This window comes from Oryzias melastigma, linkage group LG20 (assembly GCF_002922805.2).
Source record: "Oryzias melastigma strain HK-1 linkage group LG20, ASM292280v2, whole genome shotgun sequence".
In the NCBI taxonomy this organism is placed as follows: Eukaryota; Metazoa; Chordata; class Actinopteri; order Beloniformes; family Adrianichthyidae; genus Oryzias; species Oryzias melastigma.
Genome location: NC_050531.1, coordinates 4,751,987 through 4,771,861, shown reverse-complemented (window position 1 = coordinate 4,771,861; position 19,875 = coordinate 4,751,987). Strand labels below are relative to the sequence as shown.

Below are 19,875 nucleotides of genomic sequence, written 5' to 3'. Positions count from 1 at the left end.
AAACACAAACTGCCTTTTAAACGGCAGCAAATTGATGCTTTGTGCTGAGGAAGCCGTCTAATATTAGATGCAGTGTTTTGGCACTGTGGCGACGCTCATCGAACGGTCGCTGCGTTTTTCCTCAACCAGGAGTTGCTTAGTAATACGGATCCGGCTCATAAAAGGGTGAAAGCCTTCATGACACAAGAAAAAAAACTTTACAAGTTGATGAGGATGTGTGAAAGCTCTGTAAAAATTTGCTGCTGAAGTCTTTCAACCTAAGATCAGATTTCACGCACTTTGGCTTCGTTGGAGCAGCTGAGATGACATTTTTATACCCCCTCTCCACAGCCCCCCCCCCTTAAGCCAACATATCATCAGTCACGCTGACATGAAATTTGGTACCTGACTGAAATGCCAACTCAACTAAAGTCGATGAAAAACCCCCAAAAACTGTAATTTAGAGCTATTTGTGGGCCGTCAGTTCAGGGCAGAAATGCTGGATTTGTGGCAAACTGTAGGCAGAAATACTACACTGTTAAAGGGGCCATACCAAGATTTTCTTAAGCCTTTTAGAGTAAACTTTATCCATATAAATTATCATGTATTACCTTTGGAATTATTTAGGAAATATTAGTTATTTTTGCAAACTCTTTTGATACCTGGAAGTTAAACGACTCGATCTCTGAGGCTCCGCCTTTTATTCCCTGAGGGTGTCGCCCACATCATGATATCCTAGAGCCATCCCCCTCAGCATGTCACCTACGAAAAAATGAAAGAAAAAAATGTCTTAAATGTTGATGTAAATACAGTAAAGCTCGGGCATTTATCCCCAAAATTTTGTACTGAATGGTGATTTCTATTTGTTTCATTTTATGGTAAAATCATGCGTGGCGGGAGTGTGACATGGCCTTGAATTCAATTAAATTCAGTTTTATTTATATAGCCCAATATCACAAAAAATTCTCATTGGGCTTCATACCGGTAATTGCACATAAGCAGAAAGTCAATCATACAATATAAACAATAGCTGGTTGCTAAACTAAACCTGATTCCTTGGAAAAAAAATAAGAAAAATCCCCCAGGGATGTTCAAATGAAGGAGGGATCCTCTCCCTGGACGGACGGGTTATTTACCAGCACTGTTGAAGAAGAATTAGCTTATCTAACTCTACAACTACATATTTAAATAGTGTTCATCTAGTTAGAACTGGGGGACAGGTGGGGGCGAGGTCCACAGCCAAGACAAGCCAAAGACGTGGTCCACATCCAAGCCGAGCCAGAGGTGTGGTCCACGGCCAAGACAAGCCGGAGGCGTGGTCCACGGCCAAGATGAGCCGGAGGCGTGCTCCACGGCCAAGACAAGCCGGAGGCGTGGGCCACGGCCAAGATGAGCCGGAGGCGTGGGCCACGGCCAAGATGAGCCAGAGGCGTGGTCCACGGCAAAGACAAGCCAGAGGCGTGGTCCACGGCCAAGACAAGCCGGAGGTGTGGTCCACAGCCAAGACGAGCCAGAGGCATGGTCCACAGCCAAGACGAGCCAGAGGCATGGTCCACGGCCAAAACAAGCCGGAGGCGTTTTCCACGGCCAAGACAAGCCGGAGGCATGGTCCACGGCCGAGACAAGCTAGAGTTGTGGTCCACGGCCGAGACGAGCCAGAGGCGAGGTCCATAGCCGCAATGAGTGAGAGGCTTGATACACGGCTAAGAACAGGAGGACAGATGATCCACCTGGAATCTTAAATCTCCAGGGGAGCAGGAAAAGAGGAACAACACCTGAATCACACTGCACCAAGCAGGAGCATAAAGAACTAAATAAAATAAATAATAAAGAATAGAGGAGAACAGAAGTAAATGAGAATAGAGAGCAGAACTCCGGTGAACCATACTTTCACCTGCTTCTGACTTTAAGCAGCCTACTAACAAACTAATAGTCATTGAGGTTTTTTTTATAGTTTATAGTAAGACGCATGCAGTTTGGCACATATAGCAGATGGTAATAATAATGTTAAAAAAATCTAAACATTATTAGCATATCAGTATTAATCTAAACCCTCGAAAGCCATCTTCCCTCTGCTGAGTTCCACAGAGAAATATGTGTATTAGATGAAAATTATATTTATTCCCCCAAACTTCATTACAGTTGGTGAGATAGGGAGCAGTAAGTTGAATTTTCTTTGATTACTAGCTAGCCTGGTAATAGGCCTGTCCAAAGAGGAAGGTCTCAAGCCTAACTTTTAATCATCTAACATGTCTTTTGGACAAATGTTCTTTTGTTTTCTGTTTTTTAAAATATATTTCTGTACAAAGGGGGGAAAATAAGCCTTTTAATAATCCTGGATTCTAGCCGGTCGGTAAATATCAGCTGTGTAAACACCACTGCCCCAAACCAGTGGATTAGAAAGTCAGCTGGATTAGTTAATGAAAACCCCGAAAGTGCACTGTGTGTTCTCAGACGGGTGTATTATCAGAGATTACATTGCTGCAGGAAAGCAAATAGTTTTTGTTTGAAGTCAGAATAAAGCAGAGAAAGAAAATCAGATCAGAAAAATTTATGCTGTAAAGCATTTAGCCAAACAGTGAACAAATGTACGCCGAAGGCTTTGAAGGGATATGAAAGCTCGCACTAATGACAACCTGATCCCAGACCAGCTCAAAACATAATAAAGGTGTTGGAGTCTCTTTGAAACCAAGCAAACTCTTTTTTTGGTTGTAGATGCTGTGATACATTTGAAAGAAATCCAGAAATTTCTATTGTTTTTGAGCCGCTAATAACACTTAAGTCAACAAATTAAAGCCTCTGATGATTGATGACTTAAGAAGGACATATTATTAATTCTGCAGGAGCAATAATTAAAGGAAAAACAAGGCATTTTCTCTCCAATGAACTCTGAAAAACCATGAAGCTCAAATACTTTAGTTAAAAAAGGTGACATGTAATAAATTAGCTGTCAATCTCCTTTTCTGTAGTTTATATAAATACAAAAAGCAGTTTAAGACTCAGCTTGTCACCAGTTGCTATACAAGTTTTCAGTATTACCATTTAATCCAAAGAACCAGTCAAAATGATGGAAATTCTGGACCTTTTTCCCACCAACTTTGAGCTGATGAAGAGTTGGGAAATCTCTCAATTAGAATGGTGTCAATTTTAGTTTTTACAAAATATGATTTATCTTTATGCTAGATGCTATTAAGAAGATATGCAATAATTACCATATTTTTTGGACTATAAGTCGCTCTGAACCTGGAATATAGAAAAGATTACAGAACAGGTTCAGTCCAACTCCATTAAAACATTATTCTCTCTTTCAGTGTGTTTTTAAATAATCTCTTCGAGGCTGAATTATTTCATGCCAAAATTAGACATATATATATATATATATATATTTGAGAGATTAAAAAAAGCTGTAGGACATGAAACATCAAACAGTGCGAACCTGAACCTGAACCGCAGCGTGAAGGGTGACGCAGAAATCCAAGGACTGGAGCCGGCAAACAACAGGCTGGTTTTTATCATTCCTGCGGTTCATCTGCGGGTCACAAATAACACCGAATCTCACAGAGGGAGACTTTATGCCAGAGGGTTGCAGGCTGGGAAAACCAGCGAAGATCCTTTTAATGAGATTTTTTCAGAGATACACTTGAGGAAGTCTATCCGGTGAAACAAAAAAGGCTCAAACGAGTCTTTTAATTAAAGAAAAATGTACAAAACCTGTGAGGATTATGCTGAGTGTTCGGACAGCTTTCATGATTCGAAGATTTTTGCAGCAAGGCTCATCGCTGCAAACCAAAATAAAAGATCCTTTACGTATCCGTTACCAGTTTATACACTCGTCTGTTTTCTACTTTAAGCCACCTGCTTCCTTCCACATCACCTGATTGCATAATTAACCTGAAGACTCTGCTGCTAATGACTGCGGCGTTCACACTCGCATTCATAATTGTGCCTTCCTGTCACTTTTCAAGAAAAGAAAAACACCTCTGATGCTTTCTTAATGAATAACTCCAGCAACCAAAATAGCATTTTTAACCAAAATTATTAAGCATCAAAAAGGACTTAAACGCCTCGTCTGCTCTGCCGAACGATTTTTAGGGATCGATAAAGATCTAGTAAATTATGCAAGTGACTGGCTACACCCTTAAAAGCCTACACTCTAATTGATGGTGAGAAAGTGCACCATGCATTTCATTTCCAACCACAAGTTAAGACTTATTTGCAACCTGTAAACTGCAGAATCTTCTGCACTCTTATTTAGGAATGAACTTTTTTATGCAAATGTTCCCACAGCTGCTAAAGCAAGGTGCCAAACTCATACGCACAGGGGGCCAAAATCCAAAACACACCTTAGGTTGCAGGCCAAACAGGATGAACATTTATTGAACACTCAAACTATTTTTTTAACTTTTTAACAAAATTATAAACTAGATGTACAACATTACCTACAATAATGGTATTGTGAATGCTGAAGCTGATAGCCTGCTAAAATATTAGCTAAATGCCAAATTAGCCTAAAAAATAGCCCAAAAAACTGAGGTTAGCCAAAACAGCTAGCATGTAGCTGAAAAACAGCTAAACTGCAAAATACCTTAAAAAAACAGAAAAAAGCCTAAATTAGCCAAAACAACTAGCATGTAGCTGGAATATTATGTAAACTCCAAGATAGCCTAAAAAACTGGAAAAAAACTAAATTAGCCAAAACAGCTAGCATGTAGCTAAAATATTAGCTAAACTCCAAAATATCATAAAAAATGGAAAAAAGCTTAAATTAGCCAAAACAGCTAGCATGTAGCTGAAAAAACAGCTAAACTGCAAAATACCTTAAAAAAACTAAAAAAAAGCCTAAATTAGCCAAAACAGCTAGCATGTAGCTAAAATATTAGCTAAACTCCAAAATATCGTAAAAAAATGGAAAAAAGCCAAAATTAGACAAAACAGCTAGCATGTAGCTGAAATATTAATTAAACTCCAAAATAGCCTAAAACACTTTAAAAATAAAAAAATTAAATTAGCCAAAACAGCTAGCATGTAGCTAAAATATTAGCTAAACTCTAAAATACCGTAAAAAAACTAAAAAAAGCCTAAATTAGCCGAAATAGCTTGCATGTAGCTGAATTACTAGCTAAACCCCAAAATAGACTAAAAATACTGAAAAAATCCTAAATTAGCCAAAACAACTAGCATGTAGCTGAAATTGCCAAAATAGTCCAAAAAGCTGGCAGAGTTCCAAGTTGTAAAACTTCAGAACCATAACTTTTTTACATAATTTTGAAAAGTAAAAATGCAGGAATATTATTTTAGAATAAATCAACTTAACCCTTAAAAACCTCTCAATATTTTACTCTCCATAAAAATATATTTTGTCAAAAATAAAATGATTTGGAGATATAGATATATTTATACGGAGGGCCGGATCCGGCCCCCGGGCCTTGACTTTGACACATGTGTACTAAAGGCATGGATCCCTGTGTGTGTGCTCAAAGACAATTATTTTTGTCCCCAAGGGTGGATCTCCCACAAGGCTTTGCTGCAGAGGAAATTACAAACAACCATAAATTAACAACTTTTAGCCCTGAGGTTCCCATACATGAATGTATGGGAATATGACACTGCTCCCATGTAAAAGCATCACTTCCTCTGACCAGCAGGGGGCACTCTCATCCAAATGTCAGGACACCTTTAGCCTCAAACCAAACCCAGCTTGAATGAGAAGCCTTTTTAAGTCGTATAACAGTTTTCTTAAGTGGACCTCTTTGTCGTGTCATGAGAATGGCTCTGAAATAGCTCTGCGACCACAAAGTGACCACTTGTTTCCTGTCCAACCGAGCTGAAAACTAAAGGCAGAGAATGACTGAGTAAAAAGCATTCGTCTTTTCCTTAAAGCATCTCTGTTGTCCTCACAGCCTGTGTTTCTGCCACATTCTGACTTGTAATCTATCTCCGCCACCTCAGGAAAACTCGTGGCGATTGCAGTCATCGACGAGAAGGACGCCACGGAGGAGAGCGGCAGGTACAAACAACACCCAAATTAAAAAAAAAAGAAGCTGTGCTTAAGTGTGCAGCTTTCAAATAAAGATACGAATTGCTATTATTGTTTGGAGCTCCCTATAAATTGCAGCCAGGGGCAAAAAAAGTGGCATTTCACTCTCTTCTCATTTACTTTTAGATTAAAGACCTTGATGCAGAGGGTGGCGAAGGAATACAGAGAACATTTTAACAGGTGAGGCACGGAAACACAATGAGGCCAGAGATGAAAATCCAATTTCTACATTTATTCTGGGATGGTGCGCTCACTGGGGAACGCCGCCTGTCTATTCACAAGCAAGTTTATGCCTTTGTCAGGGCACGTCTGGCTTTTGTAGCGGTTCAGTAGAAAGGTAATTATGCAAAATGTCAGCCTCCAAATATAGGTGTTCTTTTCAGCTGTCAATCAGCGAGTCAACTCGGCTTGTATTAATGCATCGTTTTTCTGTTTTCTGCTGCTCCGATTGTGCAGTAACTGCTGGGTTGAGATATTTATGTTACATATTGTGTTGTTGTATGGCGGAGGGGGAAACCGCCGTTTCCTCACAGCTATTATTTTGGCTCCAAAGGCTAAACTTCAAACCAAAATTAGGCCTTCATTTACATAAAAATGAATAAAATCAACCAAAATGTTTGAATCCGAGTCCTTTAGGTTTCGTTGACATCCACCAATGGGGCCGGAGAGGTTAGGTTAGATCAGGGGTCTACAACCTGCGGCTCCAAAGCCAAAAAATAGACATAATTCATATTTATTATTAAAAAAATGTAGTCATGAATGCAAATCCAAATTTCCTAAAGGCTAAAGTAAGACTCCTTCTAGGTTTTGATCAGTAGAAAACGAGTCCAAATAGTTCTTTTGCTATTAAAGGTTGCCGACCCCCGGGTTAGGTGGAATGAAGAGGTTCTTCTCAGACCCCCCCCCCTTAATCAAAGTGTTCCTGCCTCCCCATCAGTGATTGAATTACAGGAATCCTTGTCATCAGTTACAGCGCCACTGTTTATTTTAAGACTCCCGAGTTCAACATCCCCGCTGAGATCAGAGCCGCCCGCGGCGCTCCGGCACACCTTGTAATTACAAGTCGCCAACTGGAGTGTCGCCCCCGGTGGTGGGCGGGGGCAGCACACGGAGTGGAGAGATCACAGGAGAGGCGCTGACATTTGAAGGGCTGATGTTGTTTGATGCAGGAATTGATGTTGTGGTGCTCGGCTCCCTCCACATGTGTTACTCTGTGTGATTATTTGTTTTTGTTTTTTTCTTTATCAGAGCTCAACAGTACTTGACTTGATCTCTTATTGTTTTCTTTCGGTTTACATGTTTATTGACAGAAACTCTCAGGTTTGTGTGAGTCTTGGACCTCCAGAGATCTGTTTTCACGGCAGCTATAGCAAAAGCAAAGGCGATCGTTGTGTGTGGTAGCAGTAAGAATCGTTTTGGTCAATGAAAAAGGTCCCACCAGAACCAACTCTATGTGGTGAATCTTGTTAGGTCAGTCAACAGTCTTGAGGAAAGGTAGTTTTTCACATAAAGATAGTCTAATATAGAATAAAAACACAGTTTTCATGCCTCATAAAAACAGTTTTATTCTACTCTATTGTAGAAAGTAACTCTGGATTTTAAAGATTTAAATTAGCAGCTTTTTGGAAATGCTTGGAAGTCCGGATTCTTTCACTATACAACACATTCTCATCCCCATATTGACATTTGGTTAAGAACCCCTCCGTGTCAAAAACTGTCGTTTCTGGTACCCCTAACTCGCCATTTTTTAATGTACTGGCTGTTTATATTAAATCACAGGACCCCAACCTCCAGGCCGCAGACCAGAACTGGTCGAGTCTTGGGGCACATAGTGCATAGATACAGTATCTGGTACCGGTTTGGGTCCAGTACCACGTACGGTGCCGGGTTGGGGTTAGGGTAATGGTACCGGACACGGTGCTGGACCCAAACGGGTACCTGGTGCGGACAGAGCTCTGACGCGGTGCCAGGTTAGTGAACCGATACTGTGTTAGGGTACCTGAACACTGTCTCAGTACTGGAGCAGTTCCAATGCGCGGCCTGGAGGGTTGGGATAAGGGTACTGGTATCGTATTTGGGTACCTGTATCAGATGCGGACTGGTCCTTTGGATGAATCCGGTACCGATACACAAACCTGATACCGGTACCCTAACTCCAAACCGGTACCAAGCGTGGTTTGGGTTACCAAACTTTAACGGGTTTAGTACCGGACTCATCCCGAGGACCAGTAAGCATCCGGTATCACATTCGGTACCACGTCCCTAGGGTTATGGACCCTTGATGGTTTAACCTCTCCCAAACTCCTCACCGCAAACGGTTTCAATTTCTGATTGGCTCTGCTTCTGCCTGTGTATTAACCAATCAGAATGATTCTGAAAGATGAAGACAGAAGCATGGCTGCCTACAAGCAAAAAAAAAAAAACAGTTCAGTATTGGTCGTTGGATTAAAAAAAGGCTGATAGGTAGCGAAATACCCAATATCAGCGCCGATACCGATATCAGTATACCCGATATCAATATCTGTACATCCGATATCAATATAGGTATACCCAATATCTGAAATATCAATATCATATACATAGATATCGGGTATATCAATATCAGCATTGATATACCCGATATCGAATATATCGGGTAAATCAATATCAATATCTGTATACCGGATACCAATATAGGTATACCCGATATCTGGTATATCAATATCGGGTACATTGATATCGGGTATATCAATATCAGTATTGATATACCCGATATTGAATAAACCGATATCGGGTATATTGATATCAATATCTGTATACCGGATACTAATATTGGTATTTTATAGACTATAAGTCATTCTGGCGTATAAGCAAAGCCTTCTGGAGCAAAAAAAAAAATCATACGTAAGTCGCACTGGGAGAAAAGTGCAATCTTTCTGAACAAGCTCGACGAAATGCTGCGTTCACATATAATGCGATTCACGTGTCAAATCCGGACCAGCTGCATATCAAATTTGCAGTCTAATGCATCAAATTTATAAACATAAAAGCCAAAAACATTTTTTTTATTCTATATACAATTCTAAAATGTTTTTTTAAAATTCTGTATAAGTTGCACTCCTGGCCAAAAATTGTGACTTGTACAAAAAAATACTCAAAAGACAGTAAATCAGTGTAAGATTTTTCTTGGTTTCTTTTAAATCGCATATCTTATACAGTGTGCTATCAAAAGTGAGAATATGAAGCAGAAACCTCACTTGAACACCAACCAAAAGGCCCCGTGGCCCCTTCCTCATCCCGTACATGTTCACCCCTCCTCATTCCGGGTGCATCCTGATCCGTCCTCCGACAGCCTGACAGCATGGCAGAATCAGTAGCGTGACATGTCACACGGCGGCATCTCTGTCTGGTGTGGCATGTTCCACCACGCCGGCTCTCCTGTTCACACATTTGTCAATTTGACTCTGTGAGGTGGAACGACGATGCCCCCGCCGCGCTTCGCACACCGTATGACGGCATGAAAGCTGAATTCTGATGTTTCCAAAAAAGAAAAACAATTTTTTTTTTTTTTTGTTTAAGTAAAAGTGTCAAAAAGATTCACAATTTCACAATCCTAGCCGCGTGGTTTGGACACAAGTTTTTAATATAGATTTCTGAAGGTAGTTTTTCCCATAAAGGGAGAGAAGTTACTCAAATATAGAATAAAAACACAATTTTCAGGTTCCATAAACACCTTTATTCTACTCTATTGTAGAAAGTAACTCTGGATTTCTCTGGAAATGCTTGTAAGTTTTCAGAATAAGTCTTATGATATAACAGAAGTCTTTCACTACTCACTATTCAACACTTTCTCAAATATCTCATATCGGCGTTTGGCTAAGGACCCCTCCGCGTCAAAATTGACGTTTGGGTTTCTCCAACTCGTGTTTTTTTGACGTGCCGGCTGCTCCCATTAGGTCACGGGTCCCCAGCCTCTAGGCTGTGAACAGGTCCAGTACTGGGAAGCGAACCGTGCAGGTACCCTAACCCGGTACCTCGTCCAGCCCTGGTTTGCACCCAGTACTGCTTCTGGTACCAGTTTTAGTCCAGTACCTCGTCTGGTGCTGGTTGGGGTTAGGTTACAGGTACCGGGTTTGGGTACCGGATACGTCCCTACGTGGACTGGTCCTCGAGACAAGTCCGGTACCCATACACAAGCCCTTTTAGGGTGCAGAGTTAAGGTATCAAGTTTGGGGACCCAAGCGTTGAGCTGTGCCGGAGTTTTGGGTACCCTAACCCGGTACTGGACCCAAACAGTTATCAGACACAGTTTAGGTACCCAAACCTAACAGGGTTTGGTACCGGACTGTCCCGAGGACCGGTACCAAACCAGGGACCGTAATTAGGCTTGGGTACTGGTACTGGACGCATCCAAAGGACTGAATACTAGTCCAGGGGTCGGCAACCTTTAACGGTAAAAGAGCCATTTGGGCTTGTTTTCTACTGATCAGAACCTAGAAGGAGCCGCATAGTCTTACTTTAAGAAATTTGGATTTGCATTTAATAATAAATATGAATTACGTCTAGTTTTTGGCATGAAAAAAGGCAAAAATATTTTTAAAAAATCTAGCATCTCTTAAAATGTGATTTATTATTATTTTTTTTACTTATTTTTTTTTTACATTGGACAGAAGTTTAAAAAAACTTGTGCAGCATAAGATAATATGTGCTTTTAACACTTTTTACCAAAGTTTTCCTTTTATATAAAATCTGTTCATTCTGGCGGTAGTATTGAGCAAACAAGACGGCAGGGATGTAAAAACCTACATATCTATGTGCACCTCTACTATCAATTTATGAATTTAACTAATCTAAATGTATAAATGCTAATTAAGAAATCCTTACTTTAAAAATGGCTATTTTACTTTTCTTTTTTCTATTTTTTGTTCTTTTTCCCCTCTTTGTCCTCAGCAGTCTTACACTGCTGGGTTTTATTATTTTAGTTTGAGGTTGGATCTTCTTAGTTTACAGGCTTTGTTTATTTGTTTTCTTTAGATAGTTTTGGTTAGAAAGCTATTAGCAGGAGCTGCTGAGTCAGACGGTCGACATGACTGGGTCAGCAGTCTCCATGACTTATTTTATGTTTGGCCAAGGAGCCACCATGGAGAGATAATAGAGCCACATGAGGATCTGGAGCTGCAGGTTATCATTTTTCAGATTATAAATCATTCCAGTGTATAGACGAAGCTTTCCGGAGCAAGAAAAAAAGTCAATTCGCACTTCTGTGAGAAAAATTAATGTTTCTGAACATGTAATGCAATTCATGTGTCAAATTCTTAATATGCATGTCAAATCTGATGCCTAATGCATCAAATTTACAATGAATATTATGTAAAAATGTTCCATATTCGTTGCTCTTAATTATAAGTTGCACCACTGGCCAAACTATGCAAAAAAATCATGACTTATACTCCGAAAAATATGGCAGATCATTTATATTTCTAAAAACGATGTGTTTAAAATGTGGCTCTCTGTTTTAGAAAACCACAACATGACAGATGAAGTTCTCCACATCAAGCCTGCAATGGGTTTAGAAAACACAAACTCTGTCTTTTATAGTCCAGCACTTATCCACAACACTTTCTTGCACTTTATAGCCTTCTGCATGCCTCCTCCTCCTCTTCCTCCTCCACCCTTATGCTCGTTTCTTCCTAGACGCTCCAGAAGACGGACACAAGCAGATCTGTAAATATTAAAGCTACAGCGAGGCAAAGTGCTAATGCCAAAGTAAAAATGGAAGGCTTCACATTACTCTGGTATTCCCGCGCTCCCCCCCTGTCAATCTCGGAGCCGTGGATTATTTTTCCTACCTGCTCTGATCCGTATCTCCGCTCACACCGTGATGAGCTGTATTCCCAGTCTACAAGATTATACCTTGACAGATTTTTAAATATATCGCATCCGCAGGATTTATGATTCCATAATCGCGTCGGATTGTTCGGCACCTTCGGGACAAACGTCCAACATTTAGCTGTGATTTAATTTATATGCACAGGCACCTTCCCAATCAGTCACTCAACTTGTGCAGCAGCCTGCCCCCCTTTATTTATTTATTTTTTACCCACAATACTCTCTGCTTAGGCACAGTCCAGCACAATGAAATAAAAATTGAATTTTTTCCCCCCCTGCCTTATCGTTTAGATAAATCACCTTTCTGTGGAGGAAAAGGAGAAGAAACGGGAGCCGGTCTCTGGGGAGATTTACCTCCTCTGCAATAACAAAAGCGATATCTCCGCTTCTGAGCAGCGAAAACAGCGGATTCTGCCATGTTTCATATTTGTGCTGCTGCTCATTGAACTGAGATGATCCCGTTCATGCTAATGGTTTACAGTCCACACCGACGCGTTCTCATTCCCAACTCATCATATATGGACGTTTGGCTAAGGAGCCCTCTGTGTCAAAAATTCCGTCTGTTTGTGGCCCAGTTTGAGCATCAGACCCATGGAGATGGAGTTCCGCGGTCGGTGTAGTGCCAAAAAAAAATTAGTGTTACGAAACAAATCAACAATGTCTAAGACCGGGGACACAGCTTCTGGCAGGGGGAACGTACCTTGGCACAACTCTCTGCCCGGTAGCTGTACCCAAGACGGGACAGCATAGGAAGCGCTGCTGCCCAGGGCGGCCACGTATGCTAGCTCAGCTAAACCATGGACCTTGCTAAGGTGTCCACTGGGCTAGCGTAGCAGGCTGATCACTACAGCGCCATTGACTCTGTGATAGACTGGTGTGTATCCCGCCTTTGCTCAACACGGGACAGTCTCTGGTAACCCTACGTCATTGACTTAACATTGAAATGTGACGTCTCCGCCACCCGCCGTCCGGTGTGAACATACCTTAAACCCAGTATCGGTCTGTGTCCAGTACTGCATCCAGTACTGGTCCTTGTCCGGTAACGCGTCGACTACTGGTCCATGTCCTTTACCGCATCCACTACTGGTCCGTTTCCAGTACCGCGACCAGTACTGGTCTTGATCCTGTACCACATCTAGTACTTGTCCGTGTCCAGTACTGGTCCATGTACGGTACCCCGTCGACTACTGGTCCGTGTCCTGTACCGCATCCACTACTGGTCCATCTCCAGTACTGGTCTGTGTCCAGTACTGGTCCATGTCCTGTACCGCATCCACTACTGGTCCATCTCCAGTACTGGTCTTGATCCTGTACCACATCTAGTACTTGTCCGTGTCCAGTACCGCATCCAGTACTGGTCCATGTACGGTACCCCGTCGACTACTGGTCCATGTCCTGTACTGCATCCAGTACTGGTCCATGCCCTGTACCGCATCCAGCACTGGTCCGTGTCCGGTACTGCGTCCAGTACTGGTCTTGATCCTGTACCACATCTAGTACTGGTCCGTGTCCAGTACCGCGACCAGTACTGGTCTTGATCCTGTACCGCATCCAGCACTGGTCCATGTCCGGTACCACATCCGATACTGATCCATGTTCTGTACCGCATCCGGTACTGGTGCATGTTCGGTACTGTGTCTAGTACTGATACGTGTCCGGTACCGGAGTAGGTTACCAGTGCGGTACATGTCTGGTACAGCATCCAGTACTGGCCTGTGTCTAGTACAGCGGTACCACGTTTGTTACTTGGTAGGGGTACCGGTGCAGTCCGGTACCGGTCTGCACCCCGGTTTCAGCCAGCATGTTGAAAAACAACGAGTTCCGGAAGCTTGTATCGATTCAGATAAATTTCATCAGCCTGTTTCAAACACTTTTATTTCTTCTTTTTCCAGAGTTTTCCAGTTCGGCCACATGGATGGGAGTGACTACATTAACAGTCTCATCATGGGGTGAGTGCCTCACATCCAGCCTCCTCTTCTCATGTCATCGTCTCCATGTTCCATCCTGTCAGCCGCTCATCCACGTCTGTGCTGTGTTTTCAAGCCAGCCTTTGCTATTACAGGAAGCTAACTTGTGTAGAAGTCAATTACACAACTGAGCTGCCATTTCTGTCTTTACTGCAACTTTAACCCCACAGAATTGGAGTCTCCTGCCAATCTGCATGTGATTGAAGAACATCTACAGATGAGGCTGTTCTGTGTTTCTGCGGATGGCCGCAGAGCCGTGCTAATGATGCAGTAAAACCCCGCCGCAGCAGCTTTGTGCCCGTTCTGAGGCCAACTTTGTGTCGCGCTCGGAGAGACCTTCCAGCCGCCGCGCCGCACTTTTAATTAGACGGGAGCTCACTAGTGGCGCGGGCCCGCCTGGCTGCAGCTCTGGCCGCGTCTGTTTTCGTGTGCAGGAACCCACAGCATCTCATTATGTGTGTAATTTCGTGTGAGAATCTGCGAGCGTAATGGCTCCGCTGCGTGATGCTATTTTAATTTGAGCATGTTATTGTTTGTACCAGAGAGATTATAGTAGACACAGTCTCGTAAGTCCTGTGTAATTAAGCCACTGTGTCAGCGAGTGGAGCAGAAGTCGGATTTGAAATACGACTGTCCCGGTACGCACTTCAAATTAGACAGCATGCGTGTATTAAAGGATAAAAGAGGTGATTAACACTCCTAATTTTATACGTACTGTATGTATTTTGCTGGGCTTTTATGGAGCGGAATTTGGCCGTTGAAGTGCTGGATTAATTGGCTTCCTTTGAGGAATCAAATCCTGGCCCGTCAATGTCTCCTAATCCAGAATGAAAAGCATGGAAATAAATCTGATGGCATTTCATCCATCTTTGTGCCATCAGCGTGATTCTGGCGGCTCAAAGGCTGAACTCTGTTCTCACCACATGAGAAACAGCCGTAAAACGACTCTTTGTTTCAATCTAAAATGAGTGATCCGAGAACTACAACGAAGCAAAAACCACATCAACAAATCACACAAAAACGTATTAAAGATTGCAACAAAAATGTAAAAAAGAAAAAAAGGAGGCTTTACAATTTAGAAATCAAGACTTAACTCCTAAATACAATAAAAAACTAAATAAAAATGAAATGTTTCAGAAAACTGCCTGTTAGATTATGAAGGTAATTTAGATTTTCTTCTTCTAATTTATGCTAATGCTAACACTAGCTTTCCACTACGGGGATGAGATGTAGATCTGCTGAAGATCCTTTCTGAACAGTTAAAGTTGATTATATTTCACAAAATCACTAAAAACACAGCTAAAGTCAGACAATTTCAACATGTCTTACAATAAATAAAAAATTATAACTGTTGAGTTAATTTCTGACGTAGCTCCTGTTTGCTGTTGCTCATAACCGTATCGGTTAAAAGCATTCCTTCTTTTAGAAATACCCCTTAAAATACCCTGAAAAACAACAAATATCTCTTATTACAACAACTATGTTTACATCTCATCCAACATGCAGCCATCTGCATCTTGGCTGTGTTTATTATGAGTGGCCAACATAAATCTCCATCAGTTTTTGTGCTCAATCGCACTTAAAACACGTGTGAATAACATCAGGCAAAATAGAACCAGTTAGAATAATATCTGCTTAAATGAAAGGTTGATATTTTAATATCAATATTTAAGGATTATTCAAATTCGTATTTAGATTTGTGGACGATCTAAGACAGGAAATGAAAATACAGTTCAGCAGGACATTCATAAAATAATATTGTACATTTTGCTGTTGAAATTGGTCAGGTTACCTTTTATTATTATTGTAAATTGTGTTGTCAATTTTGCCGTTCTAAACCCAAACACTGGAAGTGACTATTCACATTTTCAGTTCTGTCTCCATTTTATCTGACGTCACCATGAAAAAGGCTCTATACTAACATTTTTGTGATATCTTAAATTAAGTTTGTTAATTTAATTGATTCCTGGAACTTTACTTTGATTTCTAAAAATGGTATTTTTTTTATTGATTGTTTTGCCTTTTTTTATTATTGTTGTGCACTTTAATATGTTTTTACGTTGAGCCTTTGCATTTGGACTTCAAGGCCACCGTAGAGAACAACTGGAACACAGAAAATGATCAGAAACTAAAAACATAAACTGGATGTTTTCTCAACGAGATCAAACACAAAATAATTTAATTTTTCAAAAAAGTTCTGACTCTAAATGAAACATCAGCTGCTCAGACGTGTCTGTACTCTATCAGAGCCGTGATCCTGACGGCGTTCCCCCGCAAAGGCGTAAAGGATAATCCATATTCCCCTTAAATGGGAGCCATCTGTTGGAGTGGGCTGGAAGTCAGATGGCGTGCACACTCATCATGTGTGTGTGTTCACGTGACCACAGATCACAGCTGGACAGAGGAGTCGAGCGTTGATGACTCTACAGTCCTGCTCTCTGCGGGCGGGTGGGTTTAGACGCTGATGGATGTGTGTGCGTTTGTGTGCTTACCTGAGCAAGACTGCTACACAAGACCTGTTGGAAGTGGGACTGTTTGTTTTCATGACCTTGTTCTGTATTTCATGGGGATTTATGATTCTTTTGCCAATTTGTTTTGAGGTCACGTGTGATCATTCGCTGTGTGTTCGTCTTGTTTAACACGTCACAGACCATTAAAACCTCCTGCTTTATGTCCAGCATTAGAAACGCCTCAAATATTCTAGATTGCTTATTCGTAAAGGATTAAAAACGTTTATTTATTCTCAGTAGAAAGGGGTTTGTTTATTGCATTTTCTGTTTTTGCAATTTGTTCTTCAGGAAAGCTACAATTTGTTCCCATCAGATGATAATGGCGCTCCACGGCGTGGAGGTTAAGAAGATTAAACGCCGTGTTTTCTGCTTATTTTTTCTCCTCAGCGAGGTAAAAGTGCCCTCCGTAATCATCCTCAACACGTCCAACGAGCAGTACTTCCTGCCCAGTGAGCCGATTGAGACCATGGAGCAGCTGGTCCAGTTCATCAGCGACGTTTTGAACGGTTCCGCTCAGGTCACATCCCTTGTTTTTCCTCTCGATGCTTTCAGGCTTTCAGGACGCCCATTTCTGTTTGTTCTGGTTCAATCAAAGCGTTTTCATCGGCGTGTTGTTGTGGATTTTAAGCCCCTCTACGAAAATGTTCACACCAAAAAGGTTTTTTTATCATGCATGTTCCATTTGGACTGATTATTTTTCTGTTTTTATCATTTTCACAGTTAGGGCTGCCACCATTAATTGACCAATCGGCGACTAATCGACTATTGAAATAGTTGGCGACTAATTCAATAGTCGATTAGTTGACCAGTTGATGGCTTAATGACTATTGAAATAGTCAAAGACTGATTCAACAGTCCAGTGGCAGACCAATGGTCGACTAATAGACTATTAAAATAGTTGGGGACTTATTCCATAGTCGAATTGTCGAATAATCGATGATTAATCGACTATTACAATGGTCAGTGACTAATTCAGTAGTCCATTAGTCGACCTAATGACAGATAACTATTGAATTAGTCGGCAACTAATTCAATAGTCAATTAGTCGACCAATCATCGACTTATAGACTATTAAAGTTGTTGGGGACTTATTCCATTGTTGGTTAGTTGACTAATAGACAATCGACTAATACAATGGTCGACGATCAATTCAATAGTCGGTTAATCAACCAATCGATGACTAAACAAGTTTTGAAATAGTGGAAAAATGATTCAAATGTTGATTAGTCGACCAATCGACTACTAAGGAGTATTGAAATAGTCGGCGACTAATTCAATAGTCTATTAGTCGACCAATCGTTAACTTATAGACTATTAAAATAGTTGGGGACTTATTCCATAGTTGATTAGTCGACCAGTTGACGGCTAAATGACTATTGAAATAGGCAAAGACAGATTCAATAGTCCAGTGGCGGACCAATGGTCGACTAATAGACTATTAAAATAGTTGGGGACTTATTCCATAGTCGATTTGTCGAATAATCGATGATTAATCGACTATTACAATAGTCAGTGACTAATTCAGTAGTCAATTAGTCGACCTATTGACACTTAACTATTGAATTAGTCGGCAACTAATTCAATAGTCAATTAGTCGACCAATCATCGACTTATAGACTATTAAAGTTGTTGGGGACTTATTCCATAGTGGATTAGTCGACTAATCAACGATTAATCGACTAATACAATGGTCGATGATCAATTCAATAGTCTGTTAGTCGAACCATTGATGGCTAAACAAGTTTTGAAATAGTGGAAGACTGATTTAAATCTCGATTTGTCGACCAATTGACTACTAAACGAGTATTGAAATAGTTGGCGACTAATTCAATAGTCTATTAGTCGACCAATCGTTAACTTATAGACTATAAAATAGTTTTGGACTTATTCCATAGTTGATTCATTGACTAATCGACCATCAAGTTAGTCACTGACCATTTTAATAATCGATAAGTCGTCGATCGGTCGGCCAATGGAGAATTAAATCAGTCTTCAACTAATTCAACAGTCAATATTTGTCCGTTAGTTTCTGGTTGGTCAGCTAATCGACTATCAAATTAGCCATCGACTATTTTAACAGTTTTTAGTCATATTAGTCATCGTTTGGTCAACTAATCGACTGTTGAAAAGTCGTTGGCGATTAGTCGGCGACTGATTTAATAGTCGATTAATCGTTACTTTATATTACATGGAGTCAGAGTGTAGTAAAGCTGAACAAGGTTGTGAGCGTTCAGCACCAAAAAAATGCACTTTTTAAAAAATATTCGAGTGAGTAAAACAAACATTTTCTCGTTCGTGGAAAATAGTTCTCTGTTTCAGATGCCGACCTCATTTGATTTCATCTTGTTTTAATACCAGAAACTAATGAAGGACAGAGACGGCACGATTCATTAAAAGTTCAATAAGCGATCATCTTCATTGTGTTTAATTTTAGTTAGTTTAAAGCTAATGATTGTTAAGATGTGCGTCTTGCATCCAGTTTCCACATGACCCGATTAGTCGACTAATCGGAAAAAATAATCGATGATTAGTAAACTATTACAATAATCGTTTGTGGAAGCCCTAATTGTATTATTCTACCATTTTTTTCTGTCTTCACTGAAGTCAGTGGATGTTCAAAGCCTTAAACCAAACAGTACAGAAGGTCCGGTCTATTTTCTACCAGCAAAGCAAACCACCTCCCATCAAATAAACAGCAGCAGCCCACACATTCCTGCTGTCCGCTTGGCGCCGAAGCACGGCCCGTTTTAGCCTTTTCACGTCATGATGGTAACGTCTGGCACCGGCACCTTTAAGGCCGAATAATGCAGCTGACAGAATACAGGAAACTTCTGCGGAATTCAAGAATGGTTGTTTACCATACATGAAAAAGCCTCTTTGCTTTTCAAAGAATGCAGGAGAACTTTTCAAGCTTCACTTTCCTTCTTATTTTCTTTCTTCTCGATGAGGGAAAAGCATCTAAAGAGGTTGTTGGAGACTCCTCCTGCAGCTCTGCTGATGTTTACGCTCGCTGTGGAACAGCTGCTTCCGCACACATCCTCCTCACCTTGTTAGCAGACGTCCCTTTCAGGCAGACTTTGGTAATTGGACATCCTGACGAATTAGCATCAGGACAGCTCGCTCATTGGCCGCCCAGGTGGTTTTTTTGCCTGCAAATGAGCTCGGATGAAGCAGAGCCACCGAAGCGTGCACAAACTAGACTCCAGTACATTTAGTCATTTTGTGCACGGAAGCAGATAATACGCGTTTACAATGAAAGTAATGAACTGATGACTGCGTACCCCGAGAGACTCGCAGCTTTCGGAGTCTGGAGATACTTTGACCTGAACGTTTGGGGAGATAATCTCCGCTAAACTGTTGCAATAGTCCGAATGTTAGAAAAAAAAAGTAGTTTTGATGGGATTAAGTCCCCGCAGACCAGTGCAATGGAATTTGAAGAGATAAAACCATTTAAAGAAGATTTGGTATCATAGGTTGTGTCCAGATTCCCTCAATACTCAGTGCACTGTAAGGT

The 19,875-nt window shown here is 41.1% G+C and overlaps 1 protein-coding gene across 1 annotated transcript in view; it reads left to right on the top strand.

Moving 5' to 3' along the window:
* Positions 1-19,875, top strand: part of tmx3b (thioredoxin related transmembrane protein 3b) — a 56,168-nt gene that overhangs the window by 25,769 nt on the left and 10,524 nt on the right. Inside the window, exons 11-14 of the mRNA XM_024280412.2 lie at positions 5,929-5,986; positions 6,143-6,196; positions 13,777-13,833; positions 16,749-16,878. Of these exons, the coding sequence (XP_024136180.1) occupies positions 5,929-5,986; positions 6,143-6,196; positions 13,777-13,833; positions 16,749-16,878 (299 nt within the window). The remainder of the gene's footprint in view (positions 1-5,928; positions 5,987-6,142; positions 6,197-13,776; positions 13,834-16,748; positions 16,879-19,875) is intronic.